This window comes from Lates calcarifer, linkage group LG8 (genome assembly GCF_001640805.2).
Source record: "Lates calcarifer isolate ASB-BC8 linkage group LG8, TLL_Latcal_v3, whole genome shotgun sequence".
Classification (NCBI taxonomy): Eukaryota; Metazoa; Chordata; class Actinopteri; family Centropomidae; genus Lates; species Lates calcarifer.
In genome coordinates, this window is record NC_066840.1 from 4857688 (window position 1) to 4877831 (window position 20144).

Here is a 20144-nt window from a genome sequence, read left to right on the forward strand (position 1 = left end):
ACAACTGGAATTATGTTAACTGATGTTCCATATTTGTTACTAGGACAGACCGTACCACATGCATGTACTTGAAGCACATAACATTTGGTCCGTCTGAGTGTTTTCATACTCAGTAATATGGTGTAGAACTGTAGTATTTCTTATTAGTGTTAGTCTCTTAACCACTGTGGATCTATTTTAGGTGAATATGTCCATGGTGATCATGGGTGGGAGTTATGATGCATAAATCTTAAGCAACTGACAGAGAAGCAAAATACAGTCCAGTGTTTTGTGGATACACTTCCAATGTGCCACCAGGTGAGTGTGTGTGTCTGCTGTGAGTAAGGTGTGAGTAAGGTAGGGCTAATGCCTCCATGTCTAGACCTGACGTGCTCAAACACACACACTCAGCCTCTCGGGAATCTCGGGGCTGTACGCTGGAAACAGACAGATTTATTGGGAGGTGAGATGAACTAAACCAATGTGGTTTTTCTAAGATAATTTGATGGAAGCAGTTCTTTTTTTTTCAATAAAATCTTTGGTAAGGTCTCATGTATGTATTACATATTTTCACTCTAATTATCAAGAGTGTGTTTCCCTATAATTACTGTAAATTCCACCATAAAACTATTTATATCCGAGATAAATAGTTTACATCTTCTGGTCTAGGTTTCAGAATTGTTACACCCCTCATAGAAACTGATCACAATTTGCAATTGCAATACTTATTAGACTTTTTTTTTTTTTAAATTCATCCTCTGTTATTTTAGGTTCTGTTATTGCCATCTCTGGGACTGGCTACAGCTTTCTTTCATGCAAGAAGTACTTGTGAAGCAGCAGCAGGCCTATACTGGACTTATTATTGATTTTATCATTCTAATTCATCTATTCTTGATATGTTACTAAAACCAATGGGCTAAGAACCTGATAAATTAATATCGATCGAATACCGATCAGTGCTTTTGTCAAATAAAAGAGAACACGTGGGGCAACTCTGACTGTCCCTCTGTCTGGATGCAACATTTATTATATATATTTATTATATATAATTATATATTATATATTATATATATATTTAACTGTAGGTCAAGTTGTTTATGTCTTTCTTTTTTTAATTATTATTTTTTATTTCCACACATTCTTCTTTTTTGTTAAAACCCAATGCCAACATTACCCACAATGCAACTTGACCACCAACAATTAGGTTGGAGATGCAAGTGTGTTATTCTAATAGTGGCTAATATAGCCTTGAGCTGCTGGCTTTGAGCAGGAATGAGGAACAGGCCACAGAGTTCTGCTGAGCTCACATCTTAACAGACGCTGACTCATGTGACTTCACTTAAGATAAGATTTTTTATTTTTTTTTTGGATAATTCTTTTTATTCCAAAAATCACTTAAGGTCATTTATCAGACAAAACTCCCTGTGGAGCCACAAAAGGCTTCATACAGCAAAGTGTGAAGTAGCCTCCCCAACAACAGACTTTGATGTGTGAAGTTGGTGGAGTTCCCCTTTAAATGTACTACATGTGTTCTCATAAACCATATTAATTCATTAACCACATCAGTAGCCTGTTATCTGCAGAGAAGGAACATCTCTGCTGTGAAAGGTTCTTATGGTTAACAACTTCTCTAATGACACTGAAAGCGCCCACTGCATAACCCACAGTATGTGTGCATTAGTCATAGGCTGGTAGATTTCCACTGGAACATATATTCCCATTCATTTTATTGGTAGTATTTAATTATATTAATTATCATAAGTACTCAGATCTTTTACTTAGTAAAAGTGCCAGTACATCATAAAAAAACTCCATTACAATTACATTTCCTGCATTGAAAATCTTTGAGTATTAGTAGCAACGTATGCTTAAAGTATGAAAAGAAGTTATTCTGCACAAACTGGACTCTGGATTGAATTTAGCTAATTTTATGAGTCTGTCATTTTTAATAACTCTCCAGGAAGTTTCCAGAAAAGAACTGTAATCAAATATGAGAGAAAATCTGAATTTCCTTCAAAGAAATTGTTTCAAGTAAATACCAATTTATCATCCATTTACTACAGTAAACTTTATTTTCCACACGTGTCGAATGGAATGCTTGTCGGTAGAGAACTTTTGCATTTTACATTTTCAACTGGCCGCACTTTGTCACTGTTTCTCTAATGCAAGCAATTCACTGACATTAACTGGAAGTGTAAGTGATGTATAATTACAACATTCAGTGATGTTATCCTATTAAACATACAGTTAGGTAATTTAACTGTGCAGTTTATTAGGTACTGTAGCTAAATCCTTCATCATAAAGGTTGTAATGTTCAGTTTTTATTGAAACTCTTAGTTGTTAGTTGTTGATTCAACTGTTTGGAGGCTGCAGTCTGTGGTGCTGTTGAACTCTACTGTGTTACACAGAGAGGTGTCTCTGTTATTTAGCCTAACCTCAAGCATGTGTCAATTATTTTCATGAATGATTCATCTGCCACTTCTTTTCCCAATTAACTGATTAGTTGTCTGGGCTATAAGATGAAAAAATAATGTCCATCACAGTCTCCCAGAGCCCCCGTCTTTAAACGTCTCTTTTATTAACAGCCCAAAATAGAAATAAATAAATAAATAAAAATAAAACTGAGAAAAGGCTGAAATTCTCACATTTGAAGAGAGGTAATGAGTCAGTTTTGCAGTTATCAATACAACTGTCAGTTCAATAATCATTTCAATGATTTATTATCTCAGCTATACAGTATTAGACTGTATATAGCATTAGTTTTAGGTATGTCTTGGACCAACCTAAATCTATGTAGTAACCTGTAATAACACCTGACACATAAATGTGATAAAAGTAAAATCAAAGGACAATATTCCCCTCTAAACTGTATGTGAAAAATAAGTTACATCCATTTACTGTCAATATCAGTTTTCTGTTGTTGGCGGTGCTAATTATCAAGTTCCAGAAAAAAAAATACTAGTAAAACTACATGTAAAAGTTGTTATAGCAGCAGTTAGTATTGCTTAACAGTGAGTAGTGATTGTACGTGACAGGGCTCAGCTGCGTCTTACCGCTGCAATGCCCGGACATGTTGCGTGAGTCTCAGATCAGGAACTTTCTCGATTGAAGCGGTCAGCCCCGCCCACATGTGAGAGCTCAGCTGATGTAACTCGCCGCTCCTCCGGTATAAAACCTCCGCGCTCAGCGCTCACCGCTGCCCCGTTCACCTAACCTGATACATGGAGATAACACAGACCGACCGTTCGGAGGAGACACCGGAGCTTTGCAAACAGGAATCAGGATGGTCTATACCACGGCTCTGCTCTTCGGACACGGAGTGCCCGCTTTAACGGAGGAAGAAAGCGTCGTAGAGATGATAGGGAAATACTTCTCCCAGCTCACAGCCCCGGGCTCAAAGACGAGCTCAGCCCGGCGGGGGAGCGTCGAGAGCTGCGATGAGAGAGAAAACACCTCGCCTTGTAAGTTGTTTTAAAAGTTAAAAATGTTTTGTTGAGAAAGGAAAAAAAGTTCCGTTGTTACAAGTCATTTCTAGTTACTGACTATAATAACTATTCTGTTTAGCGGAAGAACAAATTAACCTAATCTCACAGACGGCGATGTGTCTGATGTAAGTGGCTGAGGTGTTGGATCAGCTGATGAGCTGTTACACTGCTCCTCCTCTCTGCTGCTGATACAAAGACAATATTCTGATGACTCTTGGATTTCAGTGCAGAATTGGAAGACATGATACATGGTCACATGATAAAAGTGACAAAAGTAAAATGAGAGAGCAAAGGTCAGAGTTTTATGGTCAGTGATGTGGTGTTAAAGGTTATTTTTAAGCTTTTGTCACTAAAGAAACAATGAAGACGCTGAAGTAGCATCAGATATGAAGCTTTTATAAAAGTGTATTTGCTGTGAATTGAAGCCACATATTCTAACAACACTCCTGATCTCTCTCCACAGTTTCCAACCTCGATGCCGGTTTGGAGCATGAAGAGCGGCTCCTTCAGCAGGATGTGACCCGGCGGATAGAGCGCTGTCTGACAGAGGCCAAGGCTCCCACCCTGCACTGCCAGGTGCTGCTGCTGCCTCGCCACATGACCGTCAGGGTGGGCCAGGACGTGGTGTGCTCCTCGGTGGATGAGCCCTGCGGGCTCCGTGGTGCCTCCATCCAGGTCTACGTGGAGTGCAAAGAAGGCCTGAAGTCTGCGGGGAGCTTCCTCGCAGATCCCAGTGTCACCCCCACGTTTGAACTGTCTGTGATCTTCAAGGCAGAAATAGATGGCGGCTGGCCGCCACTCATGCACATCTTTGATACCAACAAAGTGTTGAAACTGAGACCAGAGTACCGGCTGGTGAAGAGGAAGCTCTACTCCTCTGCCAGTCCTGTCATCCATGATTTCAACTAGGGGTTGCGATAAGAATCTAAAACCCCTGTTCCACTGTTTACCTCTTATTTTAAGTTTGAATGTCATTGCTCATGTTTTAAATGTCTGACTACATGCACAGTCTGGTCCGACACGCACTGGAAAATGCTGGAGTTTCTTTGTGTTGTATTTGAGCTCTAAGGAAGTGGATTGTTCTTTGTTTTATGTATGAATGTCTAATTTGGAGCAGCAGGTAGAACTGCTTGTTTTTCTACACTCTGTAGCCAACATGACTGCAGTATTTTTGTACAGAACAGTTGAATGTTAAAGTGTGCACTTTAAATGGGCAGGTCTCACTCCTGGAGTGTACTATACTTTTGTTACTTTTGTTATTTATATGATTGTAAAATAAATTCTGTTAGACCACTATGTCTTAGTCCTGTGCTTTAATGAGTTTATTTTTGCTGCTATCTTAGTGAAACATTGATCTGTCCAGCACACATACCATAGATGTTGTTGTCATCTGCCGACAACAATTATGGGGCCTGGTACTTAACTTACATAACTTGCTTATACAGCCTTATTTTCAAGTTGTTTACAACTGAGGAAAAATGATTACACAAGGTTTAGTGTGCTAGATGGTTTCAATAAGCCCATTTAAAACATTGAATGTGACAAATGTGAAAGAGAAGTCCTCTACCAAATAAACACTGCAGCAAATAACCAACTCTGGGCTGATTTAGGTTTAATCAAATAATCTTTTTATTTAACAAATGTACAACAGAAAACATGATACATGTATCAGCTACCCAAACACAAAACTCTACATGATCCATCACACATGTACAAAACTTGTTTTTGTACTCCCATCTAACACACATTACACAGTTTCTTATGCTATTTCCATAGCACGCTCTGGCTACATCCTAAGTGACAAGTAGGGATGCATCAATACTATTTCAGCAACAACAATCTCCACCAACTGTGTTTTAGCCCTTTAACTAACTCAACACAACACATTACTACCAAACATTTCACAAAGCATATGTTTATTTTTTTAGACTGATTTCCTACCTTCACTGAGATGTGAAAGTTTCAAATGCAAAAAGGTCCAATATACATTCTACTACTTCTGTAAAAGCTATCATGTATTCTGGACTTGGACAACATACTGTTCAGATGCCTAAGTTCACCTGAATGCACCATCAAAATTAAAACGATGCACTTTCATTCTAACAAAAGAGCAAATTGTTTACTGTGACTGATTACATATTTCATGCATGTTTCATTTCTGTCTGCATGTTAAGAAGTTGGTTTTTAAAGCAGAATTTAACTGTATCCTTAATTTTATGGAAGCTACATGAGGGGAGGTAGTCAAACTTAAAACCTGTGCTTTGGAAAAAGATCAGCAGAAATGTAAAGTATATGCAATGTGCAGTTAATGCGCTAAAACATGCAGAACACTGGTATGTTCCTTTAAAGTCAGCAGACTGCTGCACAAACAAATCTGGTTTACTTAACTTAGGACATATTTGTTCCATTAATGAAAAAGGGCAGAAGATCCCATTGTACAGACATGTGATTGGTGGATCTCACTGTAACATCTGAGCAGTGATCAGACTGATCGATGATCCTGGTTCCATCTGGTCCCTGTAGTACCATCAGTATTCATTCTGAATTTGTGGAAACTGTACATTATGGTTGGTTATGGGGCCATCCTGGCTGTTGTTGCTGTCCGTATGGGCTGGGCACAGTTTGGTGCAAGACACTCGAATAAACTGATCAGTTGAACCAACTAGTATTAATGCATCCATGATTCAACATGATAAAATCTGGCATGCAGAGCTCGCTCTTTATCATTTGATCCCAAACAAACTTTTGCTGGTGAAAATGTTCTTTGTCTCTCTCTCTCTCTCCACAAAGTCCTTTGCTGTTCCATCTCAGCTTAGAGGAAATGATGACCTACTACCTTCGCTGGTGAAATGATACTTGGGGAAAGTGGTGCGCTGGCTTGTGTTTGTCCTGGAGTGAAATCCCACAGCGCTGCACATCAACCAATCATATGAACTGGAGAAGAGGAAGCTCTATGCAGCTCTCTCAGACACACCGACAAACACACACAGACACATATACCCTCATCTACGCCAAAGCACGGATGACTAAGAGTGTATATTCACACGCATACGCACACCAGGCACGCAGAGACTGCAGTCCTCTTCAGAAAACAACCAAAGTGACCAGTAAGTATTCAGCTCCACTTTCTTTGATTCCAAAAGTGGCTCTTTGTTTCTCTAAGTGTCTCGTTCTCTGAACTCAGCTTATTTCTTCATTTTGAGGTCGGCCTCCATGGCACTGCGGCGACCCCTGGTGCCGCCATCCTACAGTAGACAGACAGATGAGGAGAAACAGGGAGAACAAAAGAGAGAGAGAGAGAGAGAGAGAGAGAGAGAGAGAGAGAGAGAGAGAGAGAGAGAGCGGGAGATAGAATTAACATAAGAGTGGAAAGGTCAGCGGTCAGTTGGAAAGCGTGAAGGGAGGCCCTGTGGCGGGCCTCCTCACGTGATTGAGCTCCGCACAAAAACACAGCACAGTCCACTTCGGAAGGCTTCCTCCCCAAATGAAGAACACAAAAAATAATAATGGTGAGAAAGAAAAAAAAGGAGGATTTAAAAAGAAAAGAAGGAGAAAAGAAATTAGAACATGCAGAGACAGACAATCGCACGTAAACAGAAAAACACAGGAAACCGGCATGGGGTCATTAACCGAAGGTCGACGGAAGCTTGGGTGATGAAAGGTTACTGGAGCCTGTGTGCGTGTGCGTGTGTGTGTGTGCAGTGAGAATACTGTGTCCAAACAGAACGTAAAGTTTATGAGGGTGACACGGACAGTGATGTGTGAGTGTGTGTGTCAAACTGTAAGAAAGAGCAAGAGTGAGAGAGAGGTGGTCCTTTGATTTTTATCTATAACACACATCTTTACAGTTTAACATAGCTGTGTACTGATAGTGTGTGTGTTGTTTTTCCTCAGCACTTCTGAGAAGGTGATACCAAAGTTTAGTATCTTATTGACTGGAGCAACACGTTCTTTCATCTTCCCATCACAACTTGACTGACTGGATAACTACTTTCCACCAACATGAAAATTAAAGAAACGTCCAGGGTCTGACATGTTGAGGAAGTTGCACCATGATGTTTTCATGAGTGAAAGAAAAGACAAACAAAAATCAGATCTTGCCTAAAAACCATGAAAATCTATTCATGGGGTCTCACAGAGCTAAAAGAAGTTATTGTAGTTGTAGTTATCCACACAAGAGATTTCTGTACGTTCTGTTTTTCTCTGTGGTGTTGTTACTGCTTAGAAGTGGGCGTGGCTCAGTTAGACAAAGGTGAGGTCGTGTGCTTGTGTGCACCAATCAGTATTTAGCGATATTTGAATCAAAATATAAAAACTGTTGTGGGGCTGTTTGCTAATGAATAAACCAGGCTAATGTGAATAAGATCTGATCAAACCACACCCACAGTCCTGATCACCAATTCAACTATCAATAAATAATATGTTGGATATTTTTATTTCTAACTTTAACTTGGTTTCTTATTTTATATAAATATCTAGTTTTACAAAGGCTTTAAAATCATATATACATAACATGAAAGACAAACTGCTTCCTCTTGATATTTCTAATAAAGTCTTGAATATTTACATTTAAGTATTTCAATGGTTATAATTGAGTAGTTTATAGTTTTACTTAAAGCTGATGCTGGATTTTTTTTAAAATATATAAGTACATCGCATTAACAAACCATTTTGATATGGATCCCATATTTATTCTTTTAATTTTATTGTGACCAAGATACATATTGAGTGGGATGTAAGGTTGGAAAAAAGAGGAAAAATACAATGATTTTAGTTTTGCTAATATTTTGGCTATAATCTCTGATAATATATAATTAATCATAGCTTTTGTACAGAGCTGTATATACCTGTCAGGACACAGAAATTAAACATTTAGAGTTATATTATTAACACCAACAATAGTGGTCTATAATTATTTAAATCCTCACTACTTTTAGTTTTACAACAGGTTTGTTTCCCTTAATTCCACTAAAACACAAACTTAACAGAGAGAAAGAAAAGAAAAGAGATGAGAGGTACAGACTGATGTGTATAGTTTATATAGTGTGTGTGCATGTCTGCGTTGAGACAAGCGTGTGCGGAGCGTGGCCTGGTTCTGGTGAAATCTGAGGGAGAACCTGAATACTTACAAAGAGAGAGAGAAGGAAAGCAGGAGAGGCCATTGGGACACTGTCCTGTAGAAGGACAAACATTGGAGTGAGAAAGAGAGAAAAGACACACGTGTGCGTGAGAAGCAAGTTTCATACAAGTCTGCGTCAAACACAGAGGCACGCAGGGAGGACAGGAGTCCATGTGACCGCTGCACGGCACAGACAGAAACACACACAAGTATTCACACAAAGTCACAAACACAGGTATACACACACACACACACACACACACATACACACTCAGACTCCCATATACAGATAAATAGTGAGATTAATGACAGACACATACACAAGAAGGCAGGCACACTCCCATGTTTTCAATATAGCTCACAAACGCCACACAACAGTTCCCATCATGGCTTGTGTGAAAAATCTTTCATTTGGTCACAGGACTTTTAGCTACAAATGTTATGTTAACATTTTATTTTACACGTTACTTAACATTCTTCATCTAAGTTAAGTTATGAAAATAATGTGGCAGTCCAGTCCACTCCAGATGAGCTTGCTGTGGACAAACAGCCAAACCATTTGCAAAATTGAAAAACACCTTTAGACTTCCCCAGAAATTTAGCACATTCCCAAATACTCCCTGTCTGGAGATGACTTTTTAAAATTCCTTGATACATCAAAAAATGCCATGAGTAGCAGGGACTCTGTTAGACACACACTTGATACTCCCACATTCATGCACTTAAAGTAACTCACACACATACGGCTGCAAATAGGAAAATTCACTGCAGACATATGTAGACAACAGCAGACAGACAGACAGACAGGGGCAGACAAACAGCTGAGTCAGTGACGGGCAGATGCAGACAGACAGAGGTTAGTGAGGAGAGGTGCAGCCAGCATGCAGGACATGAATCAGCTGGGAAGTCAAGACCAAGAATCATTCCACTGAAGCACGTTACAGCAAGCGGAGGGAAGTGTTGATCAGATGTTCCAAGTGTCCCATGTTTTCAACAGTGTGTGTGCATGTTTTGACTTTTGTACATTGTGTGAATATATGATAATGCAAATATTTCACATATATTCTCCTTGATTCATAAATATAAAAGCAGCAAGAATCCAACAGATGTTATGTAACAGAGCATATTTTCAGTGTCCTGCTTTAAATAAAGAATAATGTCATTCTAGTAATCGTGTTTTCACCTGAGACACAATGATTTTTAACTTCAGTTTCAGCACTTGTGTTCATGTATCCTGTGGTGGTTCAAACAGCTTGTTGTTTTTATGTCATATGTTGTGTAAACTACACAGCCCTGGCAGCACTGACCATGTATCATTTTAGATTACCACACTTAGGTTCAGAGCTGTTATAAATTGTAATTATTTCACTTTAGGTTCAGTGCGAAACTCTGGAGGCAACACTGTGCCAGAGACAAACAGAAGATTTTAGTATTTACAGTTCAACATCAAACACCAAAAAGCCAGTTTCCCAGAATGCTTATGGTTTTCTCTGAAGGCAAATTCTGTACAAAACAAAGGGTGAATAAGTTATTCCAATAATCCATTAAATCTAGATCTGCATACATTATTATACATTCACTTGTTATTTGAGGAATGAATCACATTCTTCAATCATCAGTAAAGAAGAGACTGCATTACCTAGCTTTAGGTACATATCTGTGACTTTAACAAGTGACATAGTTCTTTAGCTAGACAATTACATCAAAGTGTTAAAGCAACAATCATCTAATTTCAGAAGGCCTAATTTATGTTGGTGTTAATCTATCAAAATAACTCCCAGGTAGAGGCCTAAGAACCTACACTCTGCATGATCAGGATCAGAGTAGGAACTTTAGTGTGGAGAACAACACATGCTTGCTCCCAAGGTTCAACTATCGGAAGTAGGAAGTAGACTATCCTACAGGAGTGGTACTGGAAGCTGTGCAGTGAATCTTAATTTTTCATGTTAACTCTTAAATCATCAAATTTGTGAAGTGAATTCATGATGCTGGCCTACAAACAAGGAAAGGAGGACTGAGACTGCAGCATTACAGGGGCCTCAAACAAAGACTCAATGATTTTGCTAAAGGTATAGCATCCCTATATCCTGGTAACACTGTTAATGTTTTCACACTCAACATGTTACACAATTGAGTTTCAGAACAGTAAAACTTGGGGATTTGCAAGCTTTACAGAGTTCTTTATCAAAATGAGACTTGAGACTTTTCAGGGAATCCTAATTTTACCCCGAACACGTCGCCCAACCCACCTTCTCAGCCGGTTCTCCTGGTTTACGATTTCCCTCCCTGCCACGGAGGCTCTTGGCAGAGATGGCGCTCTCTGAGGTCTGCATGATGAGCTGGGTGGCCAGGAACTGCTGGACATGCTCCAGGACGTCACGCTGCATCTCTAGCGCCATGTGGTACACGTCATGGTCTGACGAGTTGTACATGACGGCGTTCTGAAACATCAGCATGATGTCGCGCTGGAACTCGGCCGTTGTGCGTATCACACCGGACTCGATGTTCTTCTTTATGGCCGACAGGTCCATGGGTCTGGAACAGGACAGGTGGTAGGAGTTGCAGGGCAGAGGGAGATGTTTGTGTCAAAGTTTGTGTCTGTGAACAATCAACTGTGTCTTCCACACAACTTCTTTACTATTAGCTGCAAAGGTGCATTTTGTGGAGTGTTGACCTTAACACACATTAAGTCCTCATCACTGTCAAGTTCACTTGTGCAACACAGATATAACACACAAGTTTCTTGGACTTAGAAATTTCTTTGAGCCAGATTCACAGCCTGTGAGTGAGTGAAAACAGCAAGTGAAAGTGTGTGTGTGTGGTCAGACCTGTGTACGATGCTGTGGTAACCGGGGGCGATGTCATCTGACACAGGCTGCAGGAAAACACTTGCATACCTGAGAGAAACAGGACATCAGCAACAGTAAAACACCTGTTTCCCTTTAAAACAGAGATCTTTTTTCTGTACACTGTGTTTCCTGTAACTAAATCTACATTTTATTTCTCCAAAGAGACAGAAATTCAGTTTCACTGTGGTTACAGGTTTGTTGAGAAGAGAAAGTGAAAACTACCTTCTAATTTTACAAACGCTGTGCACAAATATTTTACAATGTCAGTCAAGAGAAAAAGCCCAGAGAAACCAAAATGTTAAATAAAGAACTTTCAGACTGGGGAGTTTTGTCCAGAATGAATCTCTCTCATCTCAACATTTTTAACAAAGATTTAAAACAACAGAAAAAATCCGGAACAGTATCAGGCCCGTAAGCAGATCAGGGTCATGTTGCTGGTAATGTTTCTGGGAATGTGGGGATTTTAATCACTTAAGAAGGAGTTCACATTCTACACTACTGCATTACATTACATAGAAATTAATTAAGGTAGGTTTCAAGACTGATTCTGATACTTTTTACATCCAACTCTGTTTGATGGAAAATGTAAACAATAAACCAACATAGATGGATTAACTATCATCTTTAAAAAAAATAACTGATTAAATAAAAAAAATATATATATCACATACATTTCTGGTTGCCTTGTCAAAAATATATTAGATGTTCTGGGCTTGTGCTTGGGAAACAGTTCTCATGACCTCAGTCTGGCTTCATGGTATTGGTGGTATGATGGTATTATCATAATGTAATGGAGCCTGAATGGACCTCACATTGTTCATTTATATTTATATTCTTTGTTAGAAAAGAAGCAAATAATCAATACAATCAAGATGCTTAAGTATTTTGACCAACAAACACTGATTGATTAGCACCTGTGGTTGGCTGCAGCTCTCCACACCAGCATAATGGCTTTCTTCCAGATCTTCTGCGCCTGGACCGCCTCCTGGTCCTCACCACATGTAGATCTGATGCAGAGAGACAGAGCAGAACAAGAGGAGGAGAGAGAGAGGAAGTGAGTGGGAAATGAAGAGAGGATTGTTAAGTCCGCAGTGAATGGAAGAGGAAAGCAGAAGAGAAACCCCAAGTGGCAAAAAGACAAAAGCACATACTGTTAGAATTTTGATGTCAGCAGCCACAGACTGCTTAGCTCAGAGAAATGGAGTCCTAATCTGATTCAGAGGTCATGACATGAATATTCATGACAAATGCCAGCTAAGCTTGATCTAGTTCTAACGCAGCAGTTCACCTAAAATGTTTTGTTGCAGTAAAGGCAGGGGTTATCTCAGGACATTGCCCGGGATTAACACAAGTCACTTTACCACTATGCTGCACCCAGTGGCTACAAATGGCTATCATGACACAATTCTCACATCATTTCTGCAACAGTGAATGACACCTACAGCTGGGAAGAAGAGGCCGGGCTGCTGGCTAGTGAATCGGCCGTGTAGCGCTGGGAGGGTGGGCCGTAGCCATCTTCACTCTCACTGGCTGCCCGCTCCACCTCTGACAGATAGGGCCCCTCACCACACTCCTCCTTCAGCTCCATCCCTTCTTCAGGGTCACCCTCACTGCCTGCCTCCTCCTCCTTCACCTCCTTGTAAAAAACATGCAAAAAAAGTAAAATGACTGCCATTTACAAAGGATATTCCTATGTGTGTGTGTGTGTGTGTGTGTGTGTGTGTGTGTGTGTGTGTTTGCAGAAGTGTGTTACCTTGGACTCTTTCCCAGACACAGAGCTGTCCTCAGAGTCTGTGGAACAAAATGAGAAGAGGATTAAAAAACATAAGCATATGACCATGATGTGTGTGTGTGTGTGTGTGTGTGTGTGTGTGTGTGTGTGTGTGTATACACACCACCCACCTAGGCAAGGCGGGTTGGGCTCAGGCTGGCTCCACTCCTCTCCTTCACTCTTCACTGTTGCTTCAGTGGCCTCCTTCCCTGTCGCCCCCTCCTCTGTAACCTCAGCTCCCGCTGCACCGTCATCAGAGGCGACAGAAGAGTTGACATCACTTCCTGTCACCTCAGGTCCCTCACAGTTTCCCTTAAGCTGCTCTTCTCTTTTAGTTTCCGGTTGGTTCTGGGCCTCAGTGCTTGCAGGAGTCGGGGCTGACGCTACCGTCACATCCTGAGGTTCCTGGTTGGGGTTGGACTCTTGGACTGTGGGTGTGGGATCCGACGTCTTCAGCTCCTGGGTCTCCCAGGGGCCAGGGAGGGTGTGTCCCTCTGAAACAGCCTCTTCACACAGAGAGAGTGCTGCTTCCACTGCTGCTGCATCCAAAGCCTCCACAGAGTCATCCACCTAAGAAGAGGGACAGATGGGAGAAAGATCAAAACAGACAGAAAAGAGGGAGAAAAATGGCTAATTATTATTGATTGATACTGATTACTGATTGATCAAATGTTTTCTGTGTTATATGTTTTATCCAGTGCATGTTGTACTGGGAACTGATGACAGCAGGTCGAAATGAGGTAAAATGATGTGGATTCATATACACAATAGCCCCTTTCAAGGCGGGAAAGTTGTGCCACTATTCTGCCTCTCCATTTTGTAATCCACCTCCCTACCTTTTATACAGAACAGCGAGGTGGAATAACCGCGCATTATTCCCCCTTTGAAAAGGCTGCATAAAACCTGGCATGGTGGGACAGACACCAACTGACACAGAGGCTGCTGTGTTACTCGCTGTGCCTCCATGATGCCAGCATGCTATCCACAAATCACATACTGGGGCAGAGTTGCACTGGCTTTGTCTGGTTCAGTGTAAACAAGCAAAGATAGCTTAATCAAACCCAGTATAGTGCAATCTGTCTGCATAACGGGCTAATGACAGAGCATCTAAAGTACCTTCTCCTCTATGATGGCAATGATGTCTCCTACTGTCTCCAGGTCCAGTTCGTCTCCCATATAAGACACCGCTACAAGGTCCTCTTCTACCAATCCCGTCTCCTCGCCAAGCTCTGCCTTCACCACAGCCTCTGCTTCACCCTCTGCAAACACACACAGAAGATTAATAATCTTAAGTAATATATTGTAATTGTATTTATTTCTTTATTTTACAAATGACCTTTTACCTGTATTGTGTGTGTCTACTGACCACACACCACATTTGGAGTCAAGACACAAATTAAGTCCCAGGGTAGCAACCAAACAACAAACAAAGCTACTGTGCCAAGCACTACTCACTGAACAATATCAGGCAGAGTGTGTGTTCTCCTAATAACAATCCTTTGAGTTAGAAAGGCATTATTCAATAATACATTTCTAAAAAAAAAAAGGCAGGAAATTTGCCTGTGTGTGTGCATGCATGAATAGTTATGCAGAGCATATTTACCTGTGATGACCTCATGACCAGGTGGTAAGGCAGTGGCTGCAGTAGCTGTCTGTAGTCCATTAGTGAGGCTTCCAGTAGAATCTCCCTCTGTAACCTGATATCAACAAATACAAACACCACAAAAGAAAGGTTTTAATCCAGTATTGTGTATGAACTGACACTGTTTTTAAAAATGACAGTTGAGATCTGCTGCCTGTCAATCATTACTGCTTAAAATTAGAATTCTGAGTATGCCAATCACCTATATACTCATCAAGACTAGACCAGATGGTTAAATGTAATATTCCATGATTTCCTTGTACTGACACTTTACAGGTATGTAGCTTATGAATACTCTAACATTTCTGAAACTGGTGTTTTTAGCATGTATCACACTGAAAAGAATTAAATATGGCAACTTAGAGGCAGGTACAGCTGAGTCTTGTTCATACTTGTTTTCTGTTATTCTTGTAGCTTTTGAATGTTATCACCCAAGCTAAGGTGCCTCTCACCAGGCGGGGGCTAGCTGAGATGAGGTTGCCTTTTTTCAGCAGTTCTGACAGAAGAGGTGAGGGCGGCGGTGTGGCCTTCTGGGTCAGGAGCCTCTTCTGTGGTGAGTCATCTACTAGAGCAGCCAGGCCTCCATCTTTGGGTCCAGGGCCTGGGGCGTCTGTCGCTGGTAGAAATACTCCGACCCCCTGGGCCTGGCAGAAGCAGCAGAGAATCAGTGAGAGCGGTTGGCACAGTCAACCACAGTATCAGAAATGTTTCCTTCCAGCAGGTGCTGGATTCGCCAAAAACATCATAATGTGAGAGGAGCTTTTTCCATGGACACATAATGAGACAAAAAACCAAGTTGGAGGCACACAGAGGCAATTTTGTGGAGCCCACAGTGAAGTCAGTGCTGAATTCAAAGTCAAGATATTATTTTCAACAGACAAAGGAGTCTAACGTGACCAGAGATCTTGACACTGAAAGACAGTACGCATGAAAGCCCCTAAATCCATTTCAGTGAAGTCTGAATTATACTTCTATCAACTGAAGAATGCAATTTTACATTCTATGGTCTTAATTTCAAGTTAAAAGAAAGTAAAACTGTACTTTGGAAAAAGTTTGGACAGAAAATGTCTTTGCTAGATAAACCTCTACCACAGCTTTCTCTCACACTGGCAGTATTCTCATGTTATCTCATCACTGATAAATGACTATGTTCTTACAACTGAGTGGGTGGTGGTGTCATCGGAGGCAACACCTCCTGTATCCATGGGCGGTGTGGGGACTGAAGAGTCGGCCTGAGAATCCAGCGTCGGTGGGCTGGCACCCAGTGGAGAACGTACAGTTACACTGGGCAGACGCTTGGGTGTGTTTTTTACTGCCTGACGAGCTGTGATGGAGAGAGGGTGAGAGAGAGAGAATGAATCCATTTTATGAAGGAATTAAGAGAAAAAAATGCGACACGGAAATCATGAGCAAGGAGTCTTGTGATAGCACTGTCTTTCCATCTTTCCAACCCAAACACGTCAGAGAAACAACCCCTTGTCTTAACAAATAAGAAAAAAATAAGTATTAAAATTAAATAAGTATAAAGTATTCTAGTAGTTGAAGATTTATTACATTAAGACTAAGAAAGCCTTTCCTGGAATACAAGTGTGGAAAAACCCTCTTGTACTACATCTCCTTAGTTGGTTTTGATGTTATGCCAATGTGTGCCTGGGTATGCTGTTAATCATTAAGGGTGTATGTAATGTGTCTGCAATTTTACATCAGTTTTTCTTTGTTCTTAACAATGTCATAAAACCATCCAAGACTGCAATTACTAAAAAGTATATTAAATCCCTTTCTTGGCAAAGCAGCAGATAAATCTCTCACATCTGAAAAACTTATGTATTTGGCAAATGGAAATGTTGACAGACATACAGTGAAATTTATTATATTCTGATGCACCTTCAAAGTCTCTGTCATAGCATGCCAGGCAACACAGGACGAATGGCACAATGAAACCACATATCATCAAGATAAGTGTGTAATCCACAATAAATACTCACACGATCCAAGATACTGGATTTCCAGAAGAAAAATGACACAAATCAACATAACACAGTGTGCAGACTAAATCTACCTTGGTATGCCGTTTCTGTTGCTTTCCTCTTCTGTTCTGCCTCCTCCTCATCCTGCTTCTTCTTTCTAGAGTTGGAAAAATAAACAATGAATTGACTGACAATCTGAGGAGATGGTAGCAGAAGTACGGGGAAAAACCGTGTCTGAAGAGCTGCAAGTTTGAATCCCAGGACCAGGTGGGAAACCTTCTCCTCTATTTTAATAACTACTGTTCAGGTTGATGATGTTGATATTTGAATATGTTGTAGGTCACATATCATATACATAGTAATAAATAAGCATCAAACAGAAGAGTTGGTGAGTCTTACAGTGAGATCTCTGCCCACAGCTCCTTCAGCTGGGAGTCCATATGACCTGTCTGTATCAGATCCACCTCCTTCTTCAACTTCCTGCCAGGACAGAAACCACAGGGAGGTCAAAGGTCATGTCTCACATTTATCAAAGGTCTTTCTCTTAGGCGTATATGTACCTGTACTGCTCTTGTGTGTCTCGTAGTAGTTTCTTCAGCTCCTCTATCCTCTCGGTGGTCAGCCTTCGGACGATTACATCTTCAATGGTCTCAACCACCTCACCCTTCTCACCACGCTTACGCCTGGAGCAAAGAAGCGCACACACTTTAAGATAAATATTTTAGCAATGATTAAAAAAATACAAAAGCAACATTTCCATGTTTCTGCATGTAGCTGTTTGTGTGTGTGTGTGTGTGTATGTGTCTGTTTTGTACTAACTTTGGTGCTTCTGTGGCTTCCAGCAGCTCCGAGTACTGTGAGGCACAGTGCTGAGAAAAAAGAAAATGTGTTATCTTGAAGCCAAACGCTGACAACAAAGATAACATCCTATCCTTGACAAACACCTAACTCATTAAATTGGACAGTGAGAGAAACAAATGGAGAGAATGCTGTGTATGTTTGCAGCTCGCTCACCTTCTGTGAGAACCAGTCAGGCGGACGACCAGGCTCCGAGAAAGGCTTGATGGCTCTACTTACAGACACCCTGGAAGAGAGAGACATTCATCAGAATAAACACATGCTGAGAAGACAATCTGAAAATAAGTGCATGTGGTGACTGAGTACATGCATTCACTTTATGAATGAATGAGGGCAGGTGAAAGAAGTCCAGGGTGTTGTGGGAAAAAAAATCAGATTAAAATCACTGATCATCAATACTGGCACAGATCACACACAAACTGCTACTACAATTATCCATTTCTGACAGTTCATACATTATGCTCCAGTTACATTTTACAAGGGTTCGACTGATTGTTCATAATTGTTTTAGAAATACTCAAGTTGATATTGATATTTTCTTAGAAAACTTCTTATTGATTGCATAAGTTAGGTACCACCATTGTTTGAGGTCCTACCTGTCACTGCTCAAACACTATAACATGTCCACGTCTGACCTCTAGTGGTGACAATTGAGATGATCTCTTTGATAGCATACTATGAAAATTAGTAGTGGTATGTTAGCTCACATAATCGCGTATGTGAGCTAATATTGCCAGCAGCTCGTTGTGAAAGAGAAAAACTTTTAGTTTGCCTGATACATAAACTGAATCCAAGTGTGTTGTGATGTGTGTAGACACCCTGTTTTGTTAATCTCAGTCAAAAAACCTTTTAGATGTTAAAAAGTCAAATTGATCTCATGAACTGATTTTCCATACACAGATTTTTTCTCCGTCTGTTGCACATCTAACTGCAGTGGTTAATACTATCAAATATCACCACACAGTACTGACTATCCATAGGTTCAATGTAAAGACATAAGGGCTGATACTACATTTATTTAGGGTTTAATCTTTTCTGAACAGTGAGATTTATGCATTAAGCTGTTGTACTGCTCATACTGTGAGCATAATGGAGACAACATGGTAGATGGTGTATCCATTAAATTCACTGGCTCCCCTCCCTGCTTCTTTACTGTATTCCTGCAAACAACCCATCAAATGAATATTCCAAATTGAAAGAATTTGTGGTATATTTGAGAATATATTTTACCAGTTTTGGTCACCACTCCTCATAACAGAGGAGGCCAGGCACAGTTTCTCCCTGACTGACCAAGGCTCTGTTGGCCCCACATTCAGTATCTTGTGTTCTGTGGAGAGAAAAAGTACAAATACACAGAGATATCACAATATATTATGGTATTCCTGACAGCCACTGGCTTATTACAATGTTTTGCTAACACGCTGTGAAACACTGTTTTGTTGGTACCTATAGCTCTCAGTTTGAGTTTATTCTATCATGTCAATAAACACAATCACGCCCGTCCTACTACGGACACAAAACTAATAGCAGAAACACAAATACCAAGACAAACTACTGTGTAACAGTGCTCTCTGCCAGAGCCGATGAATGTATTTTCCTTGCATTTCAGAATTTAAGTTACATTAATGTTTCTTTGGGCTAACTGAGAGTTTTGTTTTGTTTGGCTTTTGAAGATCACTTTGTTTAAGGTCCAGTCCATATCCAACCAAATTACCCGCACGGTCTGTGATGTGTCAGTGAGGTAAAGTTAAACGACACAGAACAAACACAATAAAGCTGTTAGATAACTTATAGATTTTATTATTCATCAAAGTTAGCTAGCTATCGTTAGCTTCACCGACGATACTGGCGTGTATCGTGTTCAGAGGGTTCTGCAAAGATTGTATTATTGCACTACACACGAGTGCCAGCGCTTGGATGCAATTATAAAACCAGATAAAAAACAAATACAAAATAGTTAAGAGCCATGACTCCACAAACAATAACATACAGTAAGCTAATGTTTAAATAGTAGCATTAGCTTAGCGCTGTTGATTACGGGGGGACTCATACATGAGACACACACAGTTACTCTGTGTAACGTTTTTCAAACGACGGAGCTAATAAGGTCAATTAAACTAATGGAATTGAGCTACTTTGGGTTTTATATAGTGTTAGTTTTTATTGTAAATCACAAAGAAGACAGAGATAGAATGAGAAAATATTACTTACTGCCGATACCGCTCGCCATTTCTTTTGTGACAAGGCCGTGAGCACAACTTCCGCCGGAGAGGTTTGAGTGGTGCACACGCTACGGTCTGACACAAACCGAAGGAAAACGATTAAAAAAAATAATAATAATTAAATAGAATACATAAGAAAAATGTGTGTTGGTGTTTACTGTGCCGCTATAGTCACAGGGCAATGTACTGAACAGCCTCTATTTAATCTTGAGTTTAGAGTCCAAGAAAAGGCACTTACAGATCCATATGGA

At 40.4% G+C, this 20144-nt stretch overlaps 2 protein-coding genes across 3 annotated transcripts; one reads left to right on the forward strand and one right to left on the reverse strand.

Annotated features, from left to right (window-relative positions):
* The first annotated feature begins 3178 nt into the window (after positions 1-3178).
* On the forward strand, positions 3179-4761 carry si:ch211-39i2.2 (DNA damage-inducible transcript 4-like protein-like). Its single transcript, XM_018669561.2, has 2 exons — positions 3179-3441; positions 3929-4761. The coding sequence occupies exons 1-2, from the start codon at positions 3264-3266 to the stop codon at positions 4372-4374; spliced, it is 624 nt and encodes a 207-aa protein (XP_018525077.1). The 5' UTR covers positions 3179-3263; the 3' UTR covers positions 4375-4761.
* Positions 4762-5070: 309 nt separating this feature from the next.
* Positions 5071-19971, reverse strand: brd8b (bromodomain containing 8b). 2 transcript variants are annotated; one of them, XM_018669547.1, is made up of 18 exons: positions 19883-19971; positions 18902-18998; positions 17828-17897; positions 17633-17682; positions 17374-17496; positions 17213-17293; positions 16906-16970; positions 16004-16170; positions 15299-15490; positions 14808-14901; positions 14321-14463; positions 13336-13774; positions 13187-13224; positions 12876-13069; positions 12348-12440; positions 11413-11481; positions 10834-11119; positions 5071-6710 (listed from the first exon to the last, which is right to left on the reverse strand). In XM_018669547.1, the coding sequence occupies exons 1-18, from the start codon at positions 19899-19901 to the stop codon at positions 6651-6653; spliced, it is 2280 nt and encodes a 759-aa protein (XP_018525063.1). In that variant the 5' UTR covers positions 19902-19971; the 3' UTR covers positions 5071-6650. The 2 variants fall into 2 exon arrangements, with proteins under 2 accessions (XP_018525063.1, XP_018525045.1); XM_018669529.2 differs by lacking the exon at positions 5071-6710 and adding an exon at positions 8149-8639.
* Between the last annotated feature and the right edge of the window lie 173 nt (positions 19972-20144).

Bases quoted from the DNA above. Each gene is read 5' to 3' on its own strand.
- si:ch211-39i2.2 (XM_018669561.2), top strand. From the start codon at position 3,264: ATGGTCTATACCACGGCTCTGCTCTTCGGACACGGAGTGCCCGCTTTA. The intron at 3,442-3,928 runs GTAAGTTGTTTT...CTCTCTCCACAG, and splicing joins GAGAGAAAACACCTCGCCTT to TTTCCAACCTCGATGCCGGT.
- brd8b (XM_018669529.2), bottom strand. The intron at 11,482-12,347 runs GTGCTAATCAAT...TGTTTCTCTCAG, and splicing joins AGAGCTGCAGCCAACCACAG to GTATGCAAGTGTTTTCCTGC. The intron at 11,120-11,412 runs GTCTGACCACAC...GTCCTGTTCCAG, and splicing joins TACCACAGCATCGTACACAG to ACCCATGGACCTGTCGGCCA.